The sequence below is a fragment of the Mastomys coucha genome, unplaced genomic scaffold, assembly GCF_008632895.1.
Source record: "Mastomys coucha isolate ucsf_1 unplaced genomic scaffold, UCSF_Mcou_1 pScaffold21, whole genome shotgun sequence".
Classification (NCBI taxonomy): Eukaryota; Metazoa; Chordata; class Mammalia; order Rodentia; family Muridae; genus Mastomys; species Mastomys coucha.
The window spans coordinates 156371375-156393790 of NW_022196904.1; the positions used below are offsets into that span (position 1 = coordinate 156371375).

General features: G+C 43.6%; 1 protein-coding gene across 2 annotated transcripts in view; it reads left to right on the forward strand.

Annotated features, from left to right (window-relative positions):
* The window catches only part of Dock8 (dedicator of cytokinesis 8), a 210216-nt gene that overhangs the window by 75679 nt on the left and 112121 nt on the right, over positions 1-22416 (forward strand). For both annotated transcript variants that reach the window (XM_031389985.1, XM_031389986.1), the window contains 5 exons: positions 4067-4190; positions 5713-5928; positions 12656-12741; positions 16366-16432; positions 19888-20037. In XM_031389985.1, coding sequence (XP_031245845.1) covers positions 4067-4190; positions 5713-5928; positions 12656-12741; positions 16366-16432; positions 19888-20037 — 643 coding nt within the window. The remainder of the gene's footprint in view (positions 1-4066; positions 4191-5712; positions 5929-12655; positions 12742-16365; positions 16433-19887; positions 20038-22416) is intronic.

A 22416-nucleotide genomic window follows, 5' to 3' on the forward strand; every position in this document is an offset into this window, starting at 1 on the left:
GAAATGGGAAGGAAAGGGGGGTTGGGGAGAAGAGACAGGAGAGAAAAGAAAGGCCCAATTGTTCTCTGATCCTCACAATAAACTCTTAAGATGAACTCCGGTTGTCCCCTTTTCCATACCCAAGGAAACTGTGGCTCAGAGACATGAGGCCACCTGCCCAGATCAGCATCCCAGAGCAGGCCCTTCTCACTCAGCCAGATTCTGCCTGCTGCACACTCTGGCCTCTAAAGAGAATGCTTTCAAGAAGCCTTTGGTTTGGGGGCATTCCTGAGTGTGTAAGAAAGGTGTTTAAGACAGAGTTTGGCAAACGATGACTGTATTCATTTTGTGTGGACAGTCGCTCCCCCATCTTCCTTGTGTCTTCACATGAGCTCAATGGGAACTTGGCTTTATTTGAGTCGGTTGCCAGGGTGGGATGACTAGGCTGAGATGCCTGTAGCCAGAGGCCCTGAGCCAGCGGTCTCACTACCTACTCAGTGGTGGCTCCTTCCATGCTGGCACTTCTGGAATGAGTCACCTCTGTGCTTGCCAGCCCCTGCCTCTCCCCAGCCAGCATTACCCCTGCTTCCAAGAAGAACGCTGTGACTTTCTGAGATTTTAAGATGGGGAAGTGAATGCTGAAGGGTATGAGGAAGGAGAGAAAGGTTTCTCTGACTCCAACATGGGCACAATAATCTTATTGCTTTCCAAAGTACAAGTCTCAAAAGCTAAAGTGTGTGTGTGTGTGTGTGTGTGTGTGTGTGTGTGTGTGTGTGTGCTTATAAGTAAACACTCTTAGAAATAGATGTAGCTTATAAGATGGGGAAAAAGGCAAGCTAACGGAGTGTGGTCCCGTTTGCTAAGACAGCAACACCACACACCTTTTGGCTGCTTCTCCAGTTTCATTTCATTTTTGTTTTTTTCTCTATAACCCAATTTTTCCTTGAAAAGGAGTTTATAATACTGAGCCTCTTTTGGATTCAGTTCTCTTTGGAGGGAATGGGTCCTAAAAAGTAGCTGCCGACACCATCATGGAGAGTTAGACCAGATTCAGAGGGGTTGGTGTTAGGATTTAGTCTTTTTTTTTGTTTTCTGCTCCACATAGGGCATTACAGAGCTAATAACCACAGGCCTAGTGTGTTCTCATTTAGGTCTAATTGCAAGACAATACTTCTTATTTGCCTATATTTGCCACTACTTTAGTTTAATTATTTCCTCTTCCCAGGATATTAGACCACCCACAGTGTGGCCAAGTAGACGGGATGAAGGACTACATCACCAGCAGCCCTTTTCATCTATTCAGTTCTTTATTTGTGAGTGTGGCTGTTGGGGAACTGGTCACAAGGTGTGGCAGAGGCTACAAAATGGCCTGCAGGAGGGACCTTTCTCTTTCCCTTCCTTGGGTTCCAGGGATCAAACTCAAGCCATAAGCCTTGGTGGCAAGCACCTTTACCTGTTGACCCACCTTGCTTCCCACCCAGGGTTTTTTCCCTTTATGCACAAAGGTCTGCCATTCCCCTCCATGTGGCTCCCTACACTTGTTGGTTGAGAGTAACTTTCAAGAAGTTGGCAGACTTAAGAACGAGGCCTTTCCCAAAGAACTTTGTTAAAAGACAGTAAATTTTATAAAATAGACATTAGTTAATTATCATTGACTCTTCATTTATAAACTCAGAACAACTGAAATTAAAATTATACGTATATACACACACACACACATACACATTTCATTTTTGTTTTTAGATATTTAGGAACTCCAAATCAGAATTTTTTTTTTCTTTTTTCGAGACAGGGCTTCTCTGTGTAGCCCTGGCTGTCCTCTCTGAACTCACTCTGTAGACCAGGCTGGCCTCGAACTCAGAAATCCGCCTGACTCTGCCTCCCAAGTGCTAGGATTAAAGGCGTATGCCACCACTGCCCAGCTCAAATCAGAAATTATTATAGTCATTTCTCTTGATTTTTTTCTAAGTATTTATTCTTATTTGTTTATGACCATTCTCTTCTTCTTTAGTTCCTAATTCAGCCTGCTTTTTACCCAGCCTTATTACTATAGATTGGGGTGGGCACACAAATGACCAAGGGACACTGAAGCTGGCCAGTCATAGCGACCCAGGCTAGGATAGTTGCCAGGTTGTTCTTGCAGAGAGCTTCCAGGCTTCTTGTTGCTTTTTCTCAAAAATATTTTTCTGTCTTCTGAGCACTGTAAAATCAAGAGGAGTCCTGGTCTCCCTGCCAAAGGCACTGGGGTGTCTCCTGCCTCCTTAACTAAATATAAAGATTACCATACCTCCCTACTACAGTGACTTGCCATACCTAACACAGTGACCTGCTGTACCTAACACAGTGACCTGCTGTACCTAACACAGTGACCAACCATACCTAACACAGTGACCTGCCATACCTAACACAGTGACCTGCCATACCTAACACAGTGACCTGCCATACCTAACACAGTGAACTACCATACCTAATAACAGTGACTTGCCATACCTAACACAGTGACCTGCCATACCTAACACAGTGACCTGCCATACCTAACACAGTGACCTGCCATATCTAACACAGTGACCTGCCATACCTAACACAGTGACCTGCCATACCTTCAGTACCTGCATTGTGTGCCCCTCTCATCTTACAATGTCCATCCTTCCCTTTCAGAGACTTATAAAGGGTGTTTCAATCATTGTTGGCTTCCTATGGTTCTGTCTTTACTTATAGGCCATTTGACCTGCCTAATAAACTCTAACCTCATTGCATGTCCCTATACCATCCTGAACAGTGGTCTTTACAGTAAAAGCAGAAAGCATGGGCTGGAGAGCTGGCTCAACCGTTAAGAGCAATGGATGCTCTTGCAGAGGTCCTGAGTTCAATTCCCAGCAACTACATGGTAGCCCATGACCATCTGTAATGTGATCTGATGCTCTCTTCTGGCATGCAGGTGTACATACAGATAGTGCACTCATACACATAAAACAAAATTTAAAAAGTTTTTAAAAGAATGCACACAAATTAGGTGTGTATACAATTTGTTGTAGCATGTTTTCCAAGAAGCCTTTCAGTCAGAGAAATAGGGAATGTAGGTGTTGGTTTCTATAGAAATGACAAATTAGAGCTCTTGCTTTCTCTGTTGTGGTCTTACTTCTCCGGTGATTGCCTTGGCCATTCTGTTTTAGACTCCTCCCAGAGAGAGTGGGGGAGGAGACAGACAGACAAACAGAAAGACAGATATTTAGAGACAGAGACAGACAGGGAGGAGAGAAGAGAGGGAGAGGGAAGGAAAGAGGGAGGGAGGGAAAGAAGGAAGGAGGGAAAAAGGGAAGAAAAGAACACACACCAATGAACCTAGGCCCTCATGCATGCTGACCCTGACCTATATTCCCATCCCATTGACAGCGTTCTCCTGAAGTTTCCAGAGTGGCTCTATGAGTGTTAACAAAGAATGTTGGTGCATACATTACTTTTGTATATTTTTCTCCCTCACTGTGTCCTGCTTTTCTTACTCATTATTAAGAACATTGATGTGGAGTTGAAATGGCTTCCTCTATTTTTATCTTCAAACAATCTCTGTTTGCTGCTTCTACATAAGACTACTAGATTTAGCTGGGTAGTGGGGGCGCACGCCTTTGATCCCAGCACTTGGAAGGCAGAGGCAGGCAGATTTCTGAGTTCGAGGCTGGCCTAGTCTACAGAGTGAGTTCCAGGACAGCCAGGGCTACACAGAGAAACCCTGTCTTGAAAAACCAAAAAAAAAAAAAAAAAGACTACTAGATTTATTCCAGCCTCTTACACTGCAGTCACAGTTTAGCTTCAGCTTGGAGCCAAGTGCCCACAGCTGAAGTGACCACACCTCTACAAATGGCATTTTCCCAGGCATTCCTACCTTTCATAATGGGCCAGCCAGGAGGCCAGTTCCTACAAGAGAGCCTTGTGTGAGGGCTGGGTGTGTCATTATGACAGTCGCCCTCTGTGCAGTCTCCACCTCCTTCCCCTTGTGTCCTTACTTTATTTTTCATCTAATGCGTTGCCTCTTTCTCCCTGTCTCCTGCTCCCTATCTCCCTCTAAATCAAATCATGTCAACAACCAAAGAAACCAAGGAAGTTCAGAGTTTTGCAGCTTTAAGAAGACTGGATCTCACAGAGATTTTCACAAGACGCTTCAGAAACAGACGTTTGAGTCAGAAACCTTGGAGTGCAGTGAACCGGCCACTCAGGTACTTCCTGTCAGCAAACGTGGTTACCAGGTGGCAGACGGCTCTGTCCAAGGCATACTGTCAATTTTTTTAAAAAACTAGAATAAAAGTCAGACTCAGAACATTCAAGTAGGAGGAACTCTACCACTGAGTCAGTGACTGTTTTCCTCAAACTGGTTTGTAGCTAGCTGCAGAAACCAGGCTTCAGATAGAAACCCCAAAGCACAGTGATTAAAATGGAAAAAGTGTAGGGGCTGTAGTTGGGGAAGGGAGCGACAGTAGGCCCCTCCCTGTTAGAGCCAAGATGAGTCAAAGCCTTCACCTTCTGAATGCCTGACCTTTCTTAGTGATCCCTGGCCTCCAACGTTAACCTCTCTGGGTTTTAGTTTTCTTCCCTGGAAACCAAGAACGATACTAAGTATCTCATGAGATGATGAGTATTGAGTGAGTCAGAACATGTGTAAAGATAATAAATGCTTAGTGTCCAATAAATGCTGGCTACTATTACTGCTGTTCCCATTATTTTCATAAAGTGGTGATAGTTGATTAAGTCAGTGCTGCATATACCCGTGTCCACAGAAACATTACTCCCGGTAGCCAAAAGATAAGAGCAATCAAATGAAGAATGGAGCAACAGGCATAGTTGCCTAGCAACTGGGGAGGAATAGGGAGTTAATGTTTAGTGAGTACAGAGTTTCTGTTTTGCAAGATGTAAAGAATCTTATGGAAAGTAAGGATGGTTGCTGTATAGAGTGAAAGTCCTGAGCCCTACCAAAAGATGACTGAGATGATGTATTTTAGGCTGCATGTATTTTAGAACAGAAATGTAGAAGAGCTAGCAATGATGCACTGTTTTTAAGTTGGTGTGCTCGTCCCTCAGCTGATGTTGTCGGTGAGAAAAGCCCAAGGTGGATGAGTTCCCATTGCACCAAAAAGTTATTGCTGAGCTGGTGTGGTGTTTCTTTGATGCTTGCTCCTATAATCATTACTAAAATCCTGTGATAAGAGTATCCCAATCCCACAGGTCTGTGTTTGTAAACTTAACACTCAGCTTTGGAGTGTATATATATTTTTTGAAGGCTCCTTAGAGTTTGTCTTATTTTCTAGTCTCGAAACTCAAGCTCTGAAGTTGATTAGAAAAATGTCCCTCCGTTCAAAATCCAGGCTCTTTTGTGCTATGTCTTGTCCCAGCTCTGTTTGCTCCAGCCTGAGACATGAGCATGGTTTCCAAGAGACTTAGCTTCAGCCACTAACTGATATGAACACAGTGACGTTTTCAAATCCCTGGTCAGGACTGGCTTATCTAACTGATGAGGAATGACCTGCTTCCAGGAGAGAGGGAGCACCTGACTTCAGCAGTCTCGCCAGAAAGCCAAGAACAGTCTTGTCAAGCCCTCAGTTTGTTAAAACAAACCAACAAGAATTCCTTGAGACCCGAGATTCTGTAGACCCCTGCTAGAGCAGTCTTGAGACCCCTGAGTCTAGTTCTCACTGACAAATGAGAACCTCGACCCTCATAAAGACCAACTGTTTTCTCTAACAGACAGGACCCCGTCGTCCCTTAAACGTGCTCTGTGACGTGTCTGGGAAGGGCCCCCTCACCTCTTGTGACTTCGACCTCCGCAGCCTGCAGCCTGATGAGCGGCTGGAAAACCTGCTTCAGCTTGTGAGCGCTGAGGACTTTGAGAAGGAGAAAGAGGAGGCCCGCAGGACCAATCGGCCGGCCGAGCTCTTCGCCCTCTATCCGCCCGTGGATGAGGTGGGTGCAGGTTTCCATAGGGGAGGATATTGGTGACAACAGGGAATCCAAGTACTCTCCTGCTCTCTGCCACTGTAGAACAACATGAATATCAGGATGGCTCTTTTTCACTTAAGCCACTTACTGATCATCATACTGATGATGCTAGTTACTGCTATAGAAATAGCAGTAACTAGCTAGAATTTTCATAGTATTTTAATTTCCTGAACATTTCGAGGGTCTGTGTACAGTATATCACTCAGAGCCAACCATCCAGTTACTTGGGGGTATGTTTCACAACGAATCCAACAGAAACACGTTGTTACTTAAAGCTTGGTGTTATTAAGTGCTTTGTTAAAGATGTTTCCCCCGTGGCCCTAATGAGCAAGTGGAGACACCTGCTTTGAATACGCTCTGGGCAGAGATAATCACAGCCATGCTCCTAGTGTGTGAAGCTTTTGAACCCTGTTTTCCCACCTCTTTACTTACTGAAGTTGGCCCAGAGCAGTTTAGACGCTGCCTGCCGTTACTTGCTGAAGCACTTCGGATGGCATGAGCGGTAGTCATCGTTCAGGCCTTATGTGCTTTGAGTCCTTGTGTGTTATGTGCTCTTTTCAGCCCTTCCCTTTGTGTGTTAGGATCCCTACACTCCCATGTCTCACCAGCACAGCTGCCCTATCTCTGCTGCTCACATTTTCTATCAATTGCAAGAAGTAAGATCTGGGGGCTGGAGAGATGGCTCAGTGGACAAGAGTGCTTCCCAGGCAAACCTGGAGACCTGAGTTTGATCCACAGATTTTATATAAAAGTGATGGGAGAGATCCAGCTCTACACGATGGTCCTCTCACTTCCACATCCCCACTGAGGCACACGCCTGCCCCAGTGTCCTCCTATAAACGTGCACAGACAAATAATTAAAACGAATAGGATTTGGGGAAATTTTGCATGAAAGACAATATACCTGGGTGTAGATGTAAACTTTTGAGGTTTGGTCCCCAGATCAAGCAAGACACCAGAAAGCCTGAGCTTGCTCCTCTGAGGCTGCTGCCGCTCCTATGTCCTCTCAGCTCCCCACTCCTCCCCACCCCACTCCCTGTGATATACTTCCCACTGACTTGTAAGAAGACAACACGAGGCAGCAGGAAGGAGATGCAGCATGGCGGCACTGTCACATAGGACAGTGGCCTGCTCATCATCCAGCCCCACCCCTAGGAGGATGTAGAGGGAAGTGTCCTTCAAGCCCTCAGCGTCCCTTGCCTGGAGTCACACTTCTGATGACCACCGAGTACTGCAGCTTACTTTTACCCCCCCCCATCCCCATCCCCCAGTCGCTTCTCTTTTATCTTTATTTTCCAGTCCTCTTGGTTCCTTAGATATTTGTCTTCGTTGCAGTCTTGTCTGAAGCAGATTAAAGATAAATATGTTGGGACAAGTTTGATCCCCAGAACTCACATGCTGGTGAGAGAACCAACCCCTGAAGGTTGTTCTTTGACCTCTACCCCTCCTGCCCCCAGCACAAATAAATATATAAATAAATGGAAAAATTAAAGAGTAATCTGATACATTGAAAAATAGATTGCTCATCATTAAATAAATCAGTAAGTACCTTGGGGCTGGGGAGACAGCTCAGAGGGTAAAGCGTTGGCATAAGTGTAAGGACCCCAGCACCTACATGAACACCACACACTGTAACCCTGGCCCTGGGCACAGAGACAGATGGATCCAAGGTCACTGCCAATCTAACCGAAATGATGAGCTTCTTCAGGCGCAGTGAAAGACTCACTCAAAACTAAGGTAGAGAGGAAGATGTAGCGATGACCCATGGCCTTCATGGGCAAGTATAAACACACACACACACACACACACACACACACACACACATACACACAGACACACACACAGGAGGTGGGGGGAAGGGAGAGGGATTTCATAAAGAGAAAGTAAAGAGGAAGTAACTAAGACTTGTGGGTGGACAGATAAGGAGAGAGATTGATCAAAAGAAAGAAAGTTTCAGTTAAACTGGAACACTGGATTTTACTGCATAGTGACCACAATTAATGATATGGTAGTATACATTTTTAAATTGTTAATAAGAGTAAACTTAATTTTCTCACCATCAAACAAAATAATAAATTGGCTGCTGAGTGGTGATGGAACACACCTTTACTCCCAGCACTTGGGAGGCAGAGGCAGATGGATCTCCGTGAGTTTGAGGCCAGCCTGGTCTAAAGACCAAGTTCCAGGACAGTCAGGGTTACACAGGGAAACCCTGTCTTGAAAAACAAACAAGCAAACAAAAATCTTCCTACAATATGACATCACATTTTATCCCATAAATATAATTTTATTATCAATTTTAAATATTTATTTTAAAACTAATTAGGAAGAATTTGGGCAATGTTATCATCACCATATTTTGAACTAGAATCTTAAGAATGGAGACATTCAAGCAATTTCTTCAAGATTCAGCAGATGAGCTAAATTATAAATCAGAAGCCTTGACAGTTTTTGTGCTTACATGCCTGCACACCACAGCCTGGTCATAGCACACACTGTTAAACACAGACATGTTTTAAAAGTCAGTTCTTCTAATGTCTCAACCTTATTCACACTAAGACTTTTAAAAAAATCAGATTTGTCAAGAAATATTGGCTCTAACACACTTGAGCTTTACTTCCTTGCTTTCTGTCCAGCTCCATGATGGAGATGCTCAGTGTAAAAGACACTGAAGTGGCCGTCCCATGAGAGAAGAAAGTGCGGGAGGGGACAGGAGGATGACTTAGACATTCAACTCCAGAGTCTCCTGCATTGAGTGGGAGGAGAATGAACCCTAAACTGTGTAGAGCTTTGTCGAGTGGCTTTTGAGATAATGCAGAAATTGAGATGGGGGCTGAAAGTTCCATCTTCCCTGAGGTCCCAGTGGCTGCTTTTATTGAGTGCAGAGGAATGTGGCGTAATTAGCATACCAGCCACTTGTAAACTGGAATGTGTAAAGTGCTTGAGAGCCTCTACACCACCCTTTAATATTTTGAAGTCATTCTCAAAGCAACAGTGTTTGTGCTGGTCACTTAAACTTTGGCTGAGACAGTCCTGTGGAACAGAGGTGAATTCTGCCTGCTCTAAAAGGATTATAAATGCTGACTTTTTTTGATGACGAGATTATTTTATGTTACCCTATCTTATTTCCTAGTAAAGAACATTAGGAGGGCAAACTCTTTTGGTGAAAATTTAAGAGTCTGTAGAAAAGGTCAAAGTAGGATATAGCTACCAAGTTTTCACCATGCAAGTCTTTCCTGATTCACTCATCCTGTGACAGGCATCCTCTGTATTAATCCTTGAGAAAGATGGCTGCCTTCCACCCCACATCACTGTGAGGTCTATTGGTTACAAGGGATGGAACCTAACTAAAAAGAAGTTTAAACAGAAGAGGAAGGTAATCACAGGAGTCAGATGTGGAGTTTGGCCACTAGACCCATAGGATCAGCAAATGGAAGACTGTCATGCTTTCTGTCTCTCTCCTACCTCTCTCTTCTCTTAACACAAATACACACACAAACACATAGCACACATATACCCATACATACACATAAAAACGCACATACAGGTAAACACATATACACATACATAAACACACATTTATACACACATCCCAGGATGATGAAAACCTCAGGAATCCACTAAATCCCATCTCCTCCTTCTGCTACTTGGGAATTATCTCCTATTTCTGATGCATGTGAAGCCTCAATACATTCAGATATAAAGGGATTAGGAATCCTGACTTAGCAAACTGATACAAAATATTTTGTGACAGTAAAAAAATTGGAGTTAGTTTTTAGATCAGTGTTGCTGCTGATGTTTTTAGAAGTCCCCGTGTGTACTGTCATACTTTCATATCCCATACTGATGTGTGGGAACTTGCTTCTAAATGATCCAGTATTAAATGTGGGGAACTGTAGGATATAGCTACAGTTCTAGGCAAAACCAGGTAGCCAGAGCTGAAATTGTGTATCTACTTCTATGTATTTAAAACTTCCTCAACTAATGATTATTTCAAAGAATATTTTAAAAGTTCTAATTCAAACCAAAGCTCCTATTAGAAATACTAAGTGTGAGGTTTTCTCCAGAAAGGGGGTCTTCCCTGCAGAGGTGTCTACTCTGGTAATGTTGGCAGCCCCAGTTTTCACTACAAGAACCCAGCTCCCCTCTGCTCAGGAGAAGTCAGTAGCTCCCCCAGCAAAATGCTTCTCAGTGGAAGCTGGAGGGAGGGAGGGTGGGGTGGCAGTGAGTTTACCACTTGGATCATCCCACCAAACTGGGTACAGACTTACCATGACGACTGCCAGTTACCTCGACTGTGCTGTGGAGTCGTGGCTGAAGGGTGGTTGAGTAGACTAGTTCCCAGGTTAGGTGAGAGCGCGGGATGGATTCTTGTTACTTGATAAAGGAAGTGTTGCTATTTTTAGACCAAAGGTATTAATTAACTGGGTGATCTCTGACATGTTTTAAAGTTCCTATTTTGCGATGGTTTGTACAGCTCACTTTGTACATGACAGTTGTATACCTTTTTCTTGTATCTGACAGCAAAGCCTATGATACATATTCAAACAATCCCGACTGGATTGAGGAACCATATACAGGGTAGATGCTTTTTTAGATAATGGTGTGGGGTAAACTTTTGTATTAAGAGCCAAGAAAGGGAGCTTACGAATAACGTTTCCTAAGTTCTTATATTGTTTGTTTTAAACATCAGCCCTGCCCAGTGGGTTCAGCTTTTCTAGGAAGTTAAAGTGAATGTCAATCCTGGTGTTTTCTATAGGAATGGGGAAGCCATGTATACACTGTTTAAATGTTCATGTGCAGAATGACCTAGTGGCACAGTCGAACTTGCTTTGGCCTCTGGCCTTACGGTCACTGTTTTGGCAGCTCTCTCTACCCCCCTCTATCCTCAAACCTTGTGCCTGTAGCTTTGTCCTTCAGCTCTCAGGGATAGGAACAGATTCAGTGAATGTTCCATGGTGCCTGATCCCACTGGCAGCTGAGTCCAGCTAGGGCCTGACCCAGCGTCAGTCTCCAAAGCTCTGCTTCCAGGTTCCAAACACTGGCATGAAGGACAGTTGTCAGCACTTCTAGATCACCATCTGGTGAGTCGCTGGTGTAAAGAGTAAACTTTCACTGCACACTAAGGGCTCACAATTAAAATAAATAGGAATAGCTTTTTGTTCATGGTAACCAAGTTCAGTGTTTGTGGGGCCCACACCCTGGCAGGTCTGGCACAGCTCTCTGTCACCTGCTGTGGGAGATGGGCCATTTGACCTCTCTGGAGGCTGAGATCCCATACCTGCTGCTCAGTGCTGGTAATCAGCCCTCCCCAGTGTACAGGTAGGCCAGAGGGCTCCACCCATACACAGTCCCTGGTCCCATAAGCACATCACTCTCTTCCAGCCTCTGCACTATGAAAACCATGCTGGGAGTTTTAGAAGTGCTCACTCTTGTACGAGCATCTGTGGACATGTGTAAAATAAATGTTAAACTCTGCTTCTAAAAAAAAAAAAAAAAAAAAACAACAACAACAACAAAACTACTACTATTGGGAAAAGTGATTACTGAGCTATACTGGGGTGAGGGAACCCTGACCATATATTGCCCAGGAAAAGACAACTGGACAGACCCAGTGCTTTGGCTTCCTGTGAGCATTAGCACAATAGGGTAGGATAGCCCACTGTGGGAGTGGGAATTAAGGCTTTCAAAGATGTACATGATTTGCCTCGGCATAATAGGAACACAGTTAAGATAACACAGTTGCCCCATGGTACAGATTTAAATGTAAAGTTGTGATAGGACTTGATAGTTGATCGTTCTTGTCACTCTTGTCATCACTAAATTGTCTTACACCAAGACTCTCAGCATATATGTTAGCTGCATATGTGTTTATAACTTATAGTTCAACTTCAAGCTTCTAACACCTGTTTAAGATATTAAAAACCAAGCCAAGACAAGGCGCTGTTACAGGAATCAATAGTTATTTTGACTCAAATTTCAAGTCAGAAACTTAGACATTTATTTATTAAAACTCTTGACAAGAAGCTAGTGGGGTGGCTCAGCAGTTAAGGGTGCTCCTCACTAAACCCAATGACCTGAATTGATCACTGGAGACCACATAATGGAAAAAGAGACCCACCTCCTAGAAGTTTCCTCTGATATCTACACACAAACCACGGTATGTGTGTGCCACACATAATACACAAACAAGCAAGCACCTCCCCACACACACAGTAAATATAAATGAAATATATAAATTAAAAACTTGGAAAGAGAAGTGTTTTTTGAATGTGTATTTAGAGCTTCAGAGTAGAGAAAAAGACTAGCCACAAATTTTTGCAGTGTTGTCTAGTAGATGTTATTAAGCTATAGCTATGTTTAAATTTTCTTCTATTTCCTTTTTTCCTTCCTTCCTTTCGTCCTTCTTTACTCCCTCCTTCCATCCCTCTCTTCCTCCCTTTCTCTCTCAGTTCCTTTCTCTTAAATGCTCCTTTTCTGAGAGGAGGAAATGTTTGCTTTCATGCTGGCTTTAAATGTTGGCATGTGGATGGATGGCAAACTCTCTTCTCAAGGCAGAGCATTATTCTGCAGCTAGACATAAAGCAGGGACAAGGAGAGCAGGCCTCCCCCCCCTCCCCCCGGCTTAACTCCAACCATGAGGCCCTATGGAAAGTTGCTAATGACTTCTTTACAATGTGATTATCAACAGGAGGATGCTGTGGAAATACGTCCAGTACCAGAATGTCCTAAGGAACATCTGGGCAACAGAATATTGGTCAAGGTGCTGACTCTGAAGTAAGTAGCAGACTCACGGCCACCGTACTCATGCCCACCTTGTGTTTAGATGAAAACTAGGCCGCATCCTCAGTGCTGGGATCCAGAGGATTCTTCCAGCATCTTCTCAATAAAGGGGAGCATTGGGGTAATGGCAAGAGCAGAGATTCAAATTGACTCCCTGGACTCCGTTTCTACAAAGCCTTTAACAACCAGACTTTTATAACATGGAAATCAAACACCCGGTATCTAGGAAAGTTAAGCGTATAAGGCAATGATTAACTTTCTTACATTAAGAGAAACAACAGTGGGTTGGATGTGTAACTAGGTGGTAGAAGAGTTGCCTTGGCATGTGTGAATTGAGACCCGTAGATTGACCCCTGTCTTAGATTGGGTTACTACTGTAATGATGAAACGCCATCACCAAAAGCAAGTTGGGAAGGAAAGGGTTTACTTGTCTTAGGCGTCCACATCCATCACTGAATGAAATCAGCACAGGAACTCAAAGAGGGCAGGACCCTGGAGGCAGGAGCTGATGCAGAGGCTGTGGAGGGGTACTGCTTACTGGCTTGCTCCCCATCTTTGCCTGACCCGCTTTCTTATAGAAACCAGGACCACAAGCCCAGGGATGGCACCACTCACAGTGTGCGGCAGAGCCCTTCCCCAACCAAACACTAATTCAGAAAATGCTCTACAGTCTCGTCTACAGCTTGATCTTATGGAGGCATTTTCTCAGTTGGGGCTCTGTCCTTTCAGATGACTCTAGCCTATTGCCTCTCTGGTTCTGCCCTTCAGGTACTAATACCGCTACTCGCGCAGTGACCAGTGCTGGCTCTGTTGTATCCCTTTTGCTTTAGCCAGCTCCTTGGGGTGGGTGTCAGGGTCTCTTGTTGCATATGTTGAAATAATGTCTTCAGTAATGGGCACAGAAAGGCAAATTCTAGTCCCTGTGAGTTCTTAATCAGCAGGAGGACTGTCTGAAGGAGGCAGTTCCCTGTGTTCAGAAAGTCTGCACCACTGGCTCCCACCCCCACCCCCACCCCCATTCAGTTGGGCTGCTGTCAGATGCAGTTTAAATTTTGAACTAGAGAAATGTTTCCCTGAGCTAATTGTCACGAGCCTTCCAGGCCCATCTAACTCATAAACCCACAGCAGCTGTTCTTATAGATTGGAAACCTGTCCTTCTGAGAGCTAGAGATGAGTTAGTTAGAAAACATGGAGTCACTTGAGTTTCTTTAATGAGAATTGTCAAGTCAGTTTCTAGTAATGTTTTCCCAGCTCCTAAAGGAGAAGTTAAATAAAATTGATAAACATAGTCAGTGCCCTTGCTATGTACATACATACATGCCCTTGGCATGTTCAAGTAACTTAAATGGCATCCATATTATCTGTGCACCCATAAGAGAAGAGTAAAACCAAAGAAATGGTCCTAACTATAAACTGAGTGGAAGAAAGAATTTTTAGAAACTTTGTGAAAATATAAATAGTAAAACTAACAACAGTGTGGAAGACATGCTTTACCATGGATATCGACAAATTCTGTTTATAATGCCATAGATTTCATTAGCTAGGAAATTTCTAAAAATGTCTTCATCTCTACCACCACTCCTACTTTGCTTTTGAGAAATAGAGAAAGCCTTGAGTACACAGAAAAAAGAATTACAGTGGTGCCAATTATGCAAATTCTGAATAGCAAGGAAAAAATAGTGACTACAAAATATTTTTCTATTTTGTATTTCATGTAGGAGAATCTTTTAATTTAAAATTTAATACCATCATGTACAATGTAACCTCCACTCAGAAGACTCTCTTTAGCATCACATTTTTAATGTAACATTATATCAATGTTTAATGTTCAATGGTGTGGTCTTCATGCAGGTTGGGGGGGGGGGGCTCCTATAGCCATTTCCCTATAAGGGATTCTATCTCAGAAGATCCCAGGTGGATCCAGAACCCCTGCATGGTTGCCTCAAATGCTGGTGTCTGAGGACCACACCTGGAAAAACCATAGTAGAAAAAGCCCTTGCCCTCTGCTTATGAGGTGGCCTGGCAACCTGCCTCTGCAGTCCTCACCACCTGTCGCCTCTGCAGTCCTCACCTGTAGCCTCTGCCAGGAGTTTCTCTGCACCACAGCTTCCCAGTAGAGCAGGAATGTGAGCTGTGCTACACTGCTGTGAGGAGGGAGGAGTTCATGATGGGACTTCTCTTCCCTGAAACACGGAGAGTTTAACACTTAGTATCAATCTAACTATTACACAGCAGTGCTCAGACCTTCCGCATGTCAGAAAGTACATGAGTAAGTACAGGTTAACCCTGCCAGGAGACGTGGTGAACCTCAGCACAGCGAAGCCCTCAATTAAAGTTCTATTCCTGCCTGACATCTTGACTCATGTCTGTAATCCCAACACTGAAGAGGCAGAGGCAGGGGCATCACAGCACATTCTAGGGCCAGCCTGAGCTACATAGAAAGACCCTGTCTCAAAAAACTGAAGAATAGGGAAAAGTGCTATTTTCTGACAAGGTATTTGTGGTGTGTGTGTGTGTGTGTGTGTGTGTGTGTTCAGAACCAAACCTACAGCTTATGAATGGTAGGCAAGTACTCTTCTCCTAATATAAATCCTTGGCCCCAAGAGCTCCTCGTTCTAAGTCAGACAGGGCCAGGGCACCTCAGCATTTGCTATGTACTCAATCACTCCCCTCCCTCCTCTGCTTCAATCTACCGCAAGTGAACAGCCTTCAGCAGCAGTGGATGGGGGACACATATTCGTTGGCATCATGGCCCAGTCAGCATCTTAGTGTTCTACTATAAGTCTAAGGAAAAGCAATTAAATACTTCCTCTTTATCTACTTAACATGCCTTATCCCCTAGAATTGAATAGTAGACATTTGGAGCTTTTTATTTAATTTTTTATGTTTAATTATGTACACATGTGGGGGAGGGATATGAGTCCAGGAACCTGCAGAGGCCAGAGAGGGTGTCAGATCTCCTGGAACTGGAACTACAAGTAGTTATGAGCTTCCTGTTGTTGGTCCTGGGACTCAAACTCGGGTTCTCCGCAGGAGCAGCACTTGTTTTTAGCTGCTGGGCCATCTTTCCAGCCCCAAATGGTAAAGATTTGATATCAGCAGAAGAATGTAAACAAGTCCATTGCCTAAGAATTGCCTAGGAGTCTATTCTGTAGAACATGAGAGCTACAATAGGAGTGAGGACTGTTGGGGCTAGGGTGTGGGTTCGTGGTAGAATACTTGTCTAGCATTTGTGAGTCCCCAACATGATGTGAGTATGAGGTAGTGTTTTGGATCAGACCAAAATTCTGTGCAGCTCACTCTCTTGCTATGCAACCACAAACACTTTTCTTTTTTTAAAGCAAACATTTTTAAAGAGACTTATGACCTCAAATGATCTGAACTTTTTCATTAACACTCATAATTTTCCGGTTAATATCTGTGTGTCTCTCATATTTGTGGAGTTATCCCTGTATTTCTGGAATCATGTTCACATTTTTAATGCTTTTTATATATCCATGCACTTTTAGGACATTCAAACATATACAGGCTAAAACAATATTGATTTTCTCCCTCCCTCCATCCCTCCCTCTCTCTCCCTCCTTCTCCCCCTTCCTCCCCCCCACCTCTGCTCCACAGGTTTGAGATCGAAATTGAACCTCTGTTTGCCAGTATTGCCCTCTATGACGTTAAAGAAAGGAAAAAGGTATGTTAAAAAAAACAAAAAGCAAAAAACAGCCCATCTTATGCATCCCATATGATTTTTGAGTTCATGTTTTCAACCTCATTTTTGGTTGTAAGAAAGCACAACAGGTATGTGTGTGTGTGTGTGTGTGTGTGTGTGTATTTGGGTTATGCTGCATGGGTGATTGTGTATATGTATTTACAGATATGTACACATATATGTATGTGTGTGTAGAGGCCCAAAGTTGAATCTTGTTTTCCTTAACCTATTTGTACATTACCTGTGCAGGCAAGATCATTCAGTTGGACCCAGAACTTCCTGATTGGGCTTGCTCCAGAGATTTCTGGGCTCTGCCTTTCAGATGCTGGATATATAGCTGGCCTCTGTTCATCCAGCATTTGTGTACATTCCTGGGATTCAAACTCAGACACCCATGCTTGTGTGTCAAGTACACCCCGCTGAGCCCCAGCATGCACATCAAATTGCAATGCAAATTAACACTGGGATAGCTCCAGATTTTCTTCCTTTGCCATGTTTGAAAAGAACTGATCTGGAAATTTATCATTTGTGTTCTCTGAAGAATCTCTAAGGGAAGGGCCTGCTGGAGACACAGCTGCTGGGATAGCGAGAGAAATAAGTAACACTTGAGGTTATGTATAATGTAAAATAATGTGTCATTTTAACAGGTCAGCTGTGCATGATTTCTGTCCTGAAGGTTTTTGTTGTTGTTTTTTGAGTGTTTTGTGTTTTACTGTGAAATAGATTCTTTGTGGGGCTGGGGAGATATTCAGTAGGTAAGAACTCTTGCCATGCAAGGATGGGGACCTCAGTTTGAATCCCTAGCACCTACTTAAAAAGCCAGCATGATTGCATGTTTCTAAATGCTGGAGAATATTGTCTTAAAACAATAAAACAGAAAGCAAGACATCCAACATTTTGCTCTTACTCCGTGTAACACACACGCATACACAGAGAGAAAGAGACAGAGACAGAGGGAATTAAATAGCATCATTGTGAATGGATCATGTGTAGTACATAGAAATCATGTGTAGTAACTATCTAAATTAATGAAGACATTAGCAGTTCTGTCCATTGAAAGAATTCAGTGACCCGAGGTTCTTCCTTTTAAATGTTCTGTAGTCTAGACATGTGTAACCCAGCAAGATGACCATCATGCTTCTGGTGTCATTCACCTGTAGCTAACTATACTGAAGGAAGTGTGCTGCTCTAGACCAGTACAATACATGGGCTTGCTGTTAGTGAAAAGGTTAGATGCTGAAATGAACAGGACTTGGGGGCTGGAGAGATGGCTCAGTAGCTAGGAGCACTGGCCGCTTTTTTAGAGAACCCCAGTTCAATTCCCAGCACCCATACAGTGGCTCACAACCACCTGTAACTCTAGTCCCAGGAGATCCAGTGTTCTCTTCTGGCCTTCCTGGGCACCGCATGCACATGGTACACAGGCTTTGCATATACACGAAGCCAAATACCCATACACATAAAATAAGTCTCTTTAGGCAGTAGTTCTAGGGCTTAAGAGATAGCTTAGTAGGTATGAGGACTGGAGTTCAGAGCCTAGCATCCATAACAAGCCAAGTATCCCCACAAATACTTGTAACCCTAGTTTTGAGGCAGGTAGAGACACAGGATTGCTGGCTTCCAGCCTAGTTAGGAAAAACAAAAATCAAACAAACAAGAAAGCATGGTTCAGAGAGATCCTGTCTTGAAGGAATAGGTAATGAATGATGAAGTAGGACATCAACACTGTTTCCCACCTGTCTGCACATACAGGTGCACATACACTCACACATAGATGCACATAAATAAAACCTTTTTAAAAAAGCAGCTCTCATATTGTAGTATGTATAGAATCATCTGGAATACAGGATCTAAGACTTTTTATTGGGTTCCTGTCCCTGTAAGTCTAGATGGGGCTGAGAATTTTTATATATTTTTTTTTTATTTTTTTTATTTCTTGGTTTTTCGAGACAGGGTTTCTCTGGTAGCCCTGGCTGTCCTGGAACTTACTCTGTAGACCAGGCTGACGTCAAACTCAGAAATCTGCCTGCCTCTGCCTCCCAAGTGCTGGGATTAAAGGCATGCACCACCATTGCCTGGCAAGAATTTTTATTTCTAACAGGTTTCTTGATGGTGCTGAAGCCATCTAGTGACATCTTGTTAGAGGACCACAGTCTTAAAACCACTGGCTTACATAGTAAGAGGTCCTTGTCTTTTTTCCTTAATAGTTCAAGGTAGTAAGGGGTAAGTGGCAGGTTAGTGGTGTGCCTGTACCAGTCAGTCATTCAGAAGCCCAGGCTGCCAGGAGATCCTCCTTCCTCAATATGGCCTCTCCCCAGCCATTCCTCTTCAGGCCACTGGTTCCTGCAATATGAAATATTTGAGATGATGATCAGAGGAGGCCTGGAGGTTTCATGTCTCACTTCTGCTCCCCATTCATTGCAGACAAGTTCGTCACATGATCACTCTAACTGTCCATGTGATGACTAGAAACTACCTCAGCATGCAGCTCTCACTAACCCACTCTTAGCAGGGACAGAAAGAACCCAGTAACAACTGCCACATCACCCTAAATCAGAAAGTCGGAGAGCACTGAGCATGTCATGCTCAGGATGCATGGTCTGTACCAACCTCCTCCTCCCAGGGGTAACAACGTCTTTAGGTCTTTAGCAAGCATGCCAGGCTGCCTCAGGGCTGCTCTCATCCTTCTTCCCTTCGTCTCTGATGCAGAGTCAAGCCGGGCCGCACTGCTCTCTAGACTCAGTCCAGGCCTCCAGCCTCTGACATCGTTGTTTGTGCTTTGTTTGGTTGGTTGGTTGGTTTGGTTTATTCAAGACAGGGTTTCTCTGTGTAGCCCTGGCTGTCCTGGAACTCACTCTGTAGACCAGGCTGGCCTCGAACTCAGAAATCCGCCTGCCTCTGTCTCCCAAGTGCTGGGATTAAAGGTGTATGCCACCACTGCCTGGCTTGTCTGTGCTTTCTTCTCTGCCCTCTGTGCCTTGCAGCTCTGCCTGTGAGAATCACTCATCTGTTGCTAATGTCTCCTCCATAAGTACTTTTCCTCACTACCCCAATCATCTTGTACTTGCTAAAACTTCCACGGTGCCTCTGTGCATGAGTGTAGTAGCTTAATTTGCTTTTACTGTAGTTTGTTGTGTCAGCTTTTCCCCTCACCATGACTGTAAACCAAACAAAGGTTGTGTCCCCGTCTTGTTCGGTGCAGTACCTTGCATTTCACTGATACCTAGAAAATACTGGTGAGTTAATAAAAATTAAGTGTTTCTCATATGACTCCAAACTGTGTAGAAATTGTAACAAAATATCAGATTTTCTAGCACCCACTAGCCCTATCCATGGTTATACTTCTTTTAACAGAATTTCCCTATGACTTTTTCAACTCTTGTTGCGTTTGAGCCCAAGAATACTAACTGACTTTTCCCCATGTTGGTCATTTACAGATCTCAGAAAATTTCCACTGTGACCTGAACTCTGACCAGTTCAAAGGGTTTCTGCGAGCTCACACACCCTCGGTTGACCCCTCAAGTCAGGCAAGGTCTGCCGTGTTCTCCGTCACCTACCCATCTTCAGACATCTACCTGGTTGTCAAGGTGATTACATACAGTCCAAGCTGCGTGTTCTGATATGTGTGCTGTTATCTTACTCAGCAATGCTGACAGGAGTCATAGGACAGGCTTGTGTGTCCTCTGTGATGTTTGGGTTGTTTCCTTCCCAACAACATTCGCCCTTACCAGTAACCTCTGCTGGAAGACTAGAAAGGTGGGGCTTGCAGGGCCTGTTGTTGGAGGTCGCAATCCTGACTTTGCAGTCAGACACTGTGTGACCTGCTGTGACTCAAACTTCTTCAGGCTTGGCTTGCTACCAGTGCAGTAAGGTGATCACACTGACCTCCACGAGTTGTCACAACTTCAGCAGCCACTAGCCCTATCCATGGTTACAAAGCCTGGGTCTTGAGGAACTAGGAACTAGGAGTTTGCCTTGATGAATGGTCTCCTAGCAGTGTTCATGTGTCTCTGGCACCCTCAGCGCAGCATCCCCTGACCAGCCTCTGACAACCTGAGATGTGGCTGCGCTTTCCAGCCACACTCTCTCCTCTATTACAGGTCATGTGTCTAGTGAGAGTCAAAATTCATGGAGTCATTAAAAATAGGATGATACTCCACTGGAGACTGTCTGTGCAAGAAAACCTTAGAAGACCAGAGCCTTTCTCTACATATTAAAGTTATTATTAGTTTAATCCAACAACAAACATTAGGTAGTGAACAACTTGGCCAAATAATTGTACTTATTGACTCTCAAAGGCAAAAAAAAAAAAAAAAAAATGTAAATAGCTCAAGACAAGTATATCCAAGTATCTGATCTCATGGGCAGTCGGACTTCTATGAGCACTTTGCCATTTAGTTTGGTATCCCATGTCTGCATCTCTTGGATTCCCATGTGGTTTAATAGTGGCATATAGGGTCCAAAGAATTCGGACAGCTTGGAGTTGGCTTCTTTTATGTTATTCCACAAAGATGGCTTTAGCTCAAAGGGACCTGTTTAAGGATCTAGAATTTTAAAATCAGTGGCTGGGACTGGAAGGCCCACCTCAGGGATCTCCGCTGTAGCTCAGTAGTACTAGCCTAACATATACCAGGTCTAGGATTCAATCCCCAGGAACTGAAAAAGAAAGAATAAAAATAAAATGATAGGCCGGGCCGTGGGGGCGCACGCCTTTAATCCCAGCACTTGGGAGGCAGAAGCAGGCAGATTTCTGAGTACCAGGCCAACCTGGTCTACAGAGTGAGTTCCAGGACAGCCAGGGCTATGCAGAGAAACCCTGTCTCAAAAAAACCAAATAAATAAATAAATAAATAAAAATTATAAACTAAGTCTTTTTGCTAATACTGTGTATCTGTTGCTATTATTGTAAACACTCTGTGCTTCTCACTGTAGTGCTTAGCATACAGGAAACCTTAATTTTAGCTATGACAGCATTGTCATTAAATATACAGTTCTCTCAATGGGCAACCAACAAAACCACTCTGGTTCTAGAGCTAATTGTATTTCCAGCTCTACTTGATTTTTATTAACCTACAGTAATTACCTAACAATGGTAATCCGCTGCTTGCTCCCACTGACAACACATGCGCTCAGCTTTTTTAATGTGGAGGTGTACTTATTTGACAGTAACAAAGACGTTGTAAGATGTCTGGATATAATTAAGAAATTTAGGAGCCCGAGAGATGGTTCACTGGTTAAGAACACAGGCTGCTCTCCCAAAGGACCTGGGTTCAATTCCCAGCACCCACATAGCAGCTCACACCTGTCTGTAACTCCAGTTCCAGGGGAATCTGACACCCTCGTGCAGACATACTGGCAGGCAAAACACAAATGCACATAAAATAAAAAATAATGAATTATTAAGAAATTTAGATCTACCCTAGAAAGCAATTTTGCTTTGGTGTCTCTTTGTCTTGATTATAAGACCATCATAAGCTGCTCTCCTGCAGATACACACTAAGTGGTACTGTACTGTTTAGACAACCCAGGTAAATGTCTTATGATAAACAAAGGGCTTCTTACTTTCTTATTTTTATTCCCCAAATGAACATCAAGATCTTGTATGTATTCTAGATGGGACTCACCTCACTCAGCTATCTCATATATATATTTATGTATATATACATATATATATGTATGTATGTATGTATGTATGTATGTATAGAACTTCAAGGGATTATTCCAGGCTTAGAGATTTAGTTCAAGATTTTGAGGACATGAAAGGATTTGATTGCCAAATGAGGATCAGGAAGTGAGATAGGTGTGAACCCTCAAGCTTTTTTTAAAAACAAGTTTAAAAATAGGGCTGGAGAGATGGCTCAGCGCTTATGAGCACTGACTGCTCTTCCAAAAGTCCTGAGTTCAAATCCCAGCAACCACATGGTGGCTCACAACCATCTGTAATGAGATCTGATGCCCTCTTCTGG